The 7,592-nt window shown below is 36.6% G+C and overlaps 1 protein-coding gene across 1 annotated transcript in view; it reads left to right on the top strand.

Moving 5' to 3' along the window:
* Nucleotides 1-2,102: 2,102 nt before the first annotated feature.
* mta1 (metastasis associated 1) overlaps nt 2,103-7,592 on the top strand; it is a 43,005-nt gene continuing 37,515 nt past the window's right edge. Inside the window, exon 1 of the mRNA XM_017042667.2 lies at nt 2,103-2,308. Within this exon, the coding sequence (XP_016898156.1) occupies nt 2,281-2,308 (28 nt within the window). The 5' untranslated portion in view covers nt 2,103-2,280. The remainder of the gene's footprint in view (nt 2,309-7,592) is intronic.

The following is a 7,592-nucleotide window of genomic DNA, read 5'->3' as shown; positions in this document are numbered from 1 at the left end:
CACAGTGACTGAAGCTTCCATATGGTATAGATCAGTTGTAGCCTTCACCGCAGCATTCCTTCAGCTTCCAGACTCTTCTTTCCACAATGAAAACAGAGCTAATCAAACGGTTTCCACTGGAAGACTATGTTAAAAATGACCTCAGCTGTCAGATTAGATCTCAGTTATTGGTCACCTTCAATGTCAGTCTGATTCTCGTTAGAAAAACAAGTATTTTATTTATTTTTTTTACATTATCAGCCAGTCCTACTTTTAATAGAACGCATCCAGTGGAAATGTAAACATTAACATGAAGAAAGAAATGTTCTGATGCGTCTGACACTGTTTGTTGCTGTAAAATGAGCCACTGATTTCCAAACTAAAGAGAAATTCTGCTTGCTGCCCTTGTGTCCACATTCACACAGGTCTGTACAATTACAGTACCAAAGTAGGTTACAGCAATAAGCTTGATTGTCCTGGACCTCCCTGCGATGCTGGCAGTGTCCTGTGAATCCTGAAATAATAAACCATTAGTCAGTGAGTGCTTCAGCTCTGCACTGCACACACTGACGCTAATGTGGGTGTACATGCAACGATTTGTGCATAAACAATGTAAATATGAGCAAAACACAACAACAGGCTAATTAATTAATCTGTGTTGTTATGTGTGTATACCTGACTCGGTTTCATGTAAACAGCTCACTGCTTTTCATAATCAAGGATTCATTGAAAAATACTAAACGATTTGATTGTTTTAAGCCCACAGCTTAGTTTAAGAATTTTAGCCAAAAGATGAAAAAGCTTATAGATTGGCTAAGAGAACAGAAAATGTAGTCAGTCAGAAAAGCTAAAGTTGAGCAAAAAAGGCTTACGAAAAAGGTACCTTAACCTAAGACAAATACGCTAAAAGTTAGCTAACTAGTTTATAAGTTAGCTCAGAAATACCCAAGAGTTTGCTAAAAACAAATATGGCTGATTTGACATAAAATAAAGGTAGCCAAATGCTAAATATATTTATATGCAACATTAGCTGAGATTTAAGAAAACAATAGTTAAAAGACATCCAAAAAGTTATTGTGTCCAGTGTAAAAAGACTGCATTGGAAATGTGCCAAATGTGCCAATTATTTCAAAATAATGTTTCACTAAAGTGAAAAATGATCCATGTTTAAACTAAATGATGCACTGGACACTGTAATACTAGACTTGATCTACATGGTTTATCTATTATTCAACTGGTTAGCGCCACCTTACTGAGAGTCCATTCTTGCATTCATTAATTAAATTTTACCGTGGCCACTGCACTCTGCTACCAAGCCCAGGAGGCCCAGGCCATGGATCCAATCCACAGACATCAATAAACAACAAGTGCATAGTAGGATTTAGGATCACAGCACTGACATGGGATGGGATGAGACAGGAATGCTTAATTTTTCTCTGCATCACGTTCCCGGTACATTGATTTATTTAGATTATCTGTGTGGTTTGTGCACGTGACGGCAGGCCATAGAGGGTACTGCACGATGCACCAACTTGGTTTTTCCCCTCTTTTTACAAGAAAAATCTTTGTGTAGTTATTTTTCTGGTCTAAGGTAAAATATTTATAATTTTTCGGAGCTGCGGAATCTCTAGTGGTTTTCATTTTTTTTTGCAGAACAGGTTTCTGTTCCATAGGTTTTCATTTTTTTTGCAGAACAGGTTTCTGTTCCCAATTCTTAACAATTTCACATGTCAATGTCCACTACCACACCAGTAATTGTAGACCAATAATTTGATACTGTTTTTTTTCCCACCCCCCTTAAGTTGTGTGGACTGAAGGGTTAATGGGGTCCAGACCTCTTAATAGGGCATGTGTAAAAATAAATTCATCATAGGTTACTTTTTACAGATTTAGGCTACATATGTACCGACAGTCGGTAATTCCTGTAGGTATATACAGTCCATGTTTGCAAATCTACAAAGTAGAGGGAAGAAAACACAATGCTATGTTAATAAGGTTTATAAAAGAAAATTTGAGATATCAAATAAAACTGTCGACATTACGATAAAAGTGAGATGAATACGTCACTAAAGACCACTAATTAGTCAAAGGACGTCATTTTTGAATAATCCCGCCATTTTTCCGTCTTTTATTTTAGCGGTGTACTGTCTCTTTAAGAGCTCTCGGCTGCTCTGTTTCGTATCGATCAATCCTCCATTTTCCAACACAGAGCGGCGGCAGCGCTAACACAGCTCCGGCAACACAGAGCCAGCACTGAGCCTCCCCTCTACCTGGAGAGGAAGCCAGGCACTGGGGCCAGCCATGGCAGCCAACATGTACCGTGTTGGAGGTAAGGGAGACAACACTTTAGCCGCTTTATCCTCCACATGAAATACATATGTTTTTGTGGCGGAGTCGCAGCGTTTCGTCGCGGTTCTTTCCTCTATGTTCACAGCGTGCTCCGTCTTCTCCTTCCCTTCTTTTATTTCCCTTAAGCTCCAACAGCCCTGTGCTTTACAGATGATGATGATGATGAAGAGGAGGATGATGGTGAAGAAGAGGAGTCAAACTGCTCCTCTTTTTCCCCCTCACCTTGTGTTGTTTTTCTTCCGCTTTTCTAACTTAACTTACAGCCCAAACTCTTGTAAGAGTAAAGATGCATCTGAAGTAACTTGCAGTGTTTCTGTGTGTTTAAGGGCATTGTTTTGACTTTAAAGTTTCAGACATCTTTGTGGTTTCTTTACAACAAGTATGATTTAAATAAACCTGCTCAAGCCTCGTTAAACTAGCAGTGGAGCTGTAAGGAGTTGATGCTCTTGCTGTAAAAGTCGTGGGTTAAATGCAAAAAAGTTAAAGGTGACTCTTTACAGGAGCTGCGAGGAAAGTGTTGGAGTTTTGCTGTAGGGTAAACGTAAGTTAAAAGAAAAAATGATTGAATCACATTTTCACGCAGCCAACTCCATTTGTATCTTATTAAAATTATAGTTTTATTAACAAACTAATTTTCGTCATGTGTTTTGAGTCCACAGAACAAATTAAGTCAAGTGCAAGTCATTGGAAATTGTATTTACTCCCTCAAATATGGTTTAATGGTTTATGGTTTAATCAAAAGAGGCAATGGCCAATTTTGGTAAAGTGGAAAGATCATCATGATGATAGTAAATCATTTTCTAGGTTATATTTAAAAATGTTTTTCAGGAAAGATACAACATTCTCAGCAACATCATGAACCAGAAATGTCAAAAAGTCTTTTGATACAGTAGCTGTCATAAGAGGCGGGATTTTGTCTGCAACTAGACTAACAATGTCTTGAGACCTCACCCAGTTAAACATTTGGAGTGGGGACTGGCAATTGTCCCATGACATGGGTGCATGGTTAGAAGGTCATAGGTTTGGATCTCAGCTGGTGAAAATGTTTTTTCTTTTAATGTAATTTTCACATTGTTGCCTATTTGTGATTGGTTAAATCGGACACTCTTGGGCCTGTTATTGGAAGAGTTAAATACCCATGCACACACCATGACTGACGCCAGTTGATATTGTTGACACTGAGTGTTACTCTAAAAATGTATGTTCACAGACAGAACAACTAATGCTGACAAATTTACATTGGGTTAAAAAAAAAATCATATTCATGGGAACACAACTTGTTTATGAATCTTTATGATTTACAAATCAAGTGGTAAATCTTTTTTGCATGACTAAACTACATCCAAGGTTTACAAAGACATTTGTTGCAAAATAATTATTTGAAATAATATAGCTAGCATTACTTTTAGCCATATCTCGGATCCTACTCTTTTGTCATCCAAAACCGTCATACTTTAATTGCTGTGGTGACTTGAATTAGATTGGTTCGTAACCAGAACAATCCATAGCATTATTTATCACTTATGCAACAGGCATCAATATCAACTGGTTCGTCCAGAGTCTCAAACTCCTGGCTTGGGAGGCCTCCTCCAGCACTTGAACATCTAGCCTGTGACCAGACGTTTTATGGTAAATTTGCAGTTAATTAAGTATTTTCAACTATTGATGCTTTACTTGGTCATTTAAGCAAAAAAAACCTTGTTTAGGTTTGAGATGCCTGGTGTAGATATTTATGTCAACTTTATTTGTGTTTGTTCGCCTTGTCATTGGTCTGCTTCAATTGGTAAGCTTGCCTTTAAAAGTGGTTTATTAAACTTGACTCAATTGTGTGTATGTCACAGACAGAATAAGTGAAAGTGAGAGTGATTTATTACTTGCTAAAGATACGTCTACATGCAAAAACGTCAAATTGTCTGGTGAGATAGTACTGTAATGCTTATCCTGGTTGGCTGCATCAGAACTAAACCACAAGTCCACGTCACAACCCTCTTATTCAATCAAATGAAACAAAGCCTACCTGAGTGAGAACAGGATTAAGTCCGAAGTGGTGCAGAATGTTAACACTCACCGACCAAACGTTGCTGAAGGGGTCTGTCTTTTGTGTAATATGTCTATTTGTGTAATGTGTCTATTTGTGTAATATCTGCAAAGTGTAATTGAAATAGCAGCCATCGAAGCTCATTTGTGTAATATCTGCAAAGTGTAATTGGAATCAGAATAGGAACAATGACTGATTAACGTGGTTTCCCTGCCTTGTAGTTTCAAGATGTTGCAGTGGGTGTTTGAATGAAACTTAATTAATTCTAATGAATTCAGATAAGTAGCAAGACATCACTCACTCTGATCTTCGAAAAGTTTTTGTTCTCCATGGTTTAACACTAAACCAAAAACACAGCGTACAAATAATAGCTGAAAAATATTCATACACCACTCCTGAGCTAAGAAGAGAGTCTTTAGGGCAGCATTAGAACAAAGGTGAACTCCCAGAAAGAAGGTTGCTACTTTGCAAGACAATTCAGTATCATCTCAGAGAAGCATAGACTTCCCCTGTTAATGAAGCCAGGACAAAAGCAGACTTTCTAGACCTTGATGTCTTTGTTTTTTACACAGCAGGTCTTGCCCACATTTTATTGTGCTCCTGAGAAACTATAGATTTATACTGGAAGTCTTTAAACCAGTGGTGATGTCATTGGCTTATAGTTGGTCAAAGGCTTAATCAACAACCTTATTTTCTAATATGAAAACTAAACAAAAATTGAATTAAAAGTAAATTGGGGCTAATTGATGATGATGAAATATATTGATACGTTGGTCAACTTGTAAAAACAAAATAAAAACATCTGGCAGGGATGAAGTCCAACAGCGATGATTAGGTCATGTAAACTGGAGGAACGAATGAGGGCGAGAGCAGATCAGAGCTGTCTTTGTTGTCAAGAAAGCAGGACATTTAAACGCAGATCCAATCACAGCAAATGTGTGCCTGGTAGTAGAATTAATGGGGGACCGTATGAAGTGGTGTCAAGTCGAGACGTGAAGTGACCAAAATGTGACTGGTGTGATCCAATATAGAGACCTGTTGTACTTTTGTTAGCAAAACAAAGACGCACCATAAGTCATGGGGAATGAAAAAAATGACATATGTGAAGCCTTATCTGCAGACAGGTCATCCTTAAATTCACAGAGTAAACAACCAAAGCATTAGTATGTGAACAAATCTCAATAAGATATTAAGTTATTAATTGATAATATAATAATGACATGTTTAAAAATAATAAACAAATACAATTAAAGATGGTCAGTGAAACAGTTTGCAATTCGAATGCTATGAAAAGGCAAATTCTGATTCAGGACGTTTTGGAAATATGAAAATTCTACCGAGCATTTTGGCCAATTTAAAAAAAAATGGTATCCAGTTGAATATAAATATACTAAAATCAATTCTGTAGACTAAAATGTGACTAAGATTAAAGAGTAAAAGTAAATCAAAAGAAACACTATTTTAATCAATGGATTACTAGTGTTTTTTGTCATTAACATGAGCACTCAAAGATGCTTGGATTTGAAAGGTTACCACTGAATTTACTTCAGTGATATAAAGGCAGAACCCAGTGCTTTTTGTGCACCAATATCTTTTATTAAAACCGCATGTTGAGAATCGTCTGAGACGTGTTGTTCATTGTACCGACATTGAGAACCATGATCCAAAAAAAGGACAGTTTTAGCAACAGATTTATGAATTTTAAAGAGGCTCCGATGCCAGTACACTGTGTTGCACTCAATTCTATTGTGGGACAAAATGGTACAAACTGGAGAGTTGTCATTATGTTTGGCAGTCATTACATTTTTATTTTTATTTTGGCTAGAATAAATGGTTGGGAATGGGTTGGGAATTCACCATTCATATTTCCATCAGCTACCAGGAATGTAAGCTAGTGCTTACGGGCATGATACTTAAAAATAAATACACTTAAAAATAAAAGTTATCTACAGTTTGTCCTTTATTGGTCAGAAACTACTTAAAAATAAAAGTTATCTTGGTGTAGATACAGTTTGTCCTTTATTGGTCAGAAACTGGTCCGATCAGTGGTTTGGTGGTTGCTCCAGTCTACCATGTGACATTTTTAAGGACAAAGAGATGGAAAGTGAATTGTATGAATTTTTGAGCTTTTTGACAAGGACTATCTAAATTAATCAAGGCTATCCTTGGTTAATTTATGTTTACAGAGCAGATACTATAGGCTAAGTGGCAATTTGTTAAAAGGAGACCAGAAAATGTTATGTCAATATAAAAATGGTGAGTTAATTTTAAAGAGCACAAGTTGTTAGCATGCTTGTTTATCCATCTACTGGTTTGATCCTGCTGTTTTTCTTTAGTGTAGGTTAATTTTCTCTTGGTACTTGGGTTTAGTCCAATCCAAGATTATGCCGATGAGGGATAAGTTAAATTGTCAATTCTTAACTGACTGTAGGTAAAATTTGCAGGTGTGTTTGAATGGTTGTTTGTCTCAAACTGTGCAGGTAGTGGCCACCTTACCCAATGACTGCTGTGATTGGCTCCCCTATACCTGTGACCCTTAAAAAAAATAAAACAAGGAGATCAAATGAAGATGAATTAAGTTAACATCCAGATGTTTTATTATCATACTGGTTTAAGAAAAAGCCTTCTAAGATTTCTGTTATCATCGGCTTTTGATCCTTAGGGGATAATAGGGGAATAGGGGTCGCTGTGTTTGATCTTCTGCCTTTTTTGCTGTGCATGACGTCTCTAGTCTTCTACTGTTAACACAAACACATTTCTTGTCATTCTTGATCTTTATAAAATCACTGCCTCCAAATCATCTCAGTGTTACCTGAGCTGTTGCTTGTTTATGCTCATTTTAAATTTGAGGCTTTTTCAGATGTCATCCAGGTATCTTTAGGTGACAGATTAAAAAACTATTGAGGACTTAAGAAAATCAAAATTGTATTTTTAACCCAAAACATTGGTGAACAATGATGACTTGACCTTATTTAGTCTTATCAGCTACCTTTATTCAGAGAAATCTATGTTGTTCTTCACATTCAATGGTTATCTTCTAAAAATAAAATATATTTCCCCCTTTAAACTTTTGTCCAAACAGTGTTTTTATCCTCAGCTGCAGTGGAGGACAGATGAGTTTTTCTTAAATTGAAAAAGGATCCTGCAAGTTTGAAAGACCTACTTTTGAGAAACTTTGAAAGGCTGTTATTGCCTTAGAAAAAATTGCATAACCACACAGAATGAA

The sequence above is a fragment of the Cynoglossus semilaevis genome, chromosome 1 (genome assembly GCF_000523025.1).
Source record: "Cynoglossus semilaevis isolate Cse_v1.0 chromosome 1, Cse_v1.0, whole genome shotgun sequence".
Lineage (NCBI taxonomy): Eukaryota > Metazoa > Chordata > Actinopteri > Pleuronectiformes > Cynoglossidae > Cynoglossus > Cynoglossus semilaevis.
Note: the sequence above shows the minus strand (reverse complement) of the source record. Positions and strands in the feature narration are given on the sequence as shown.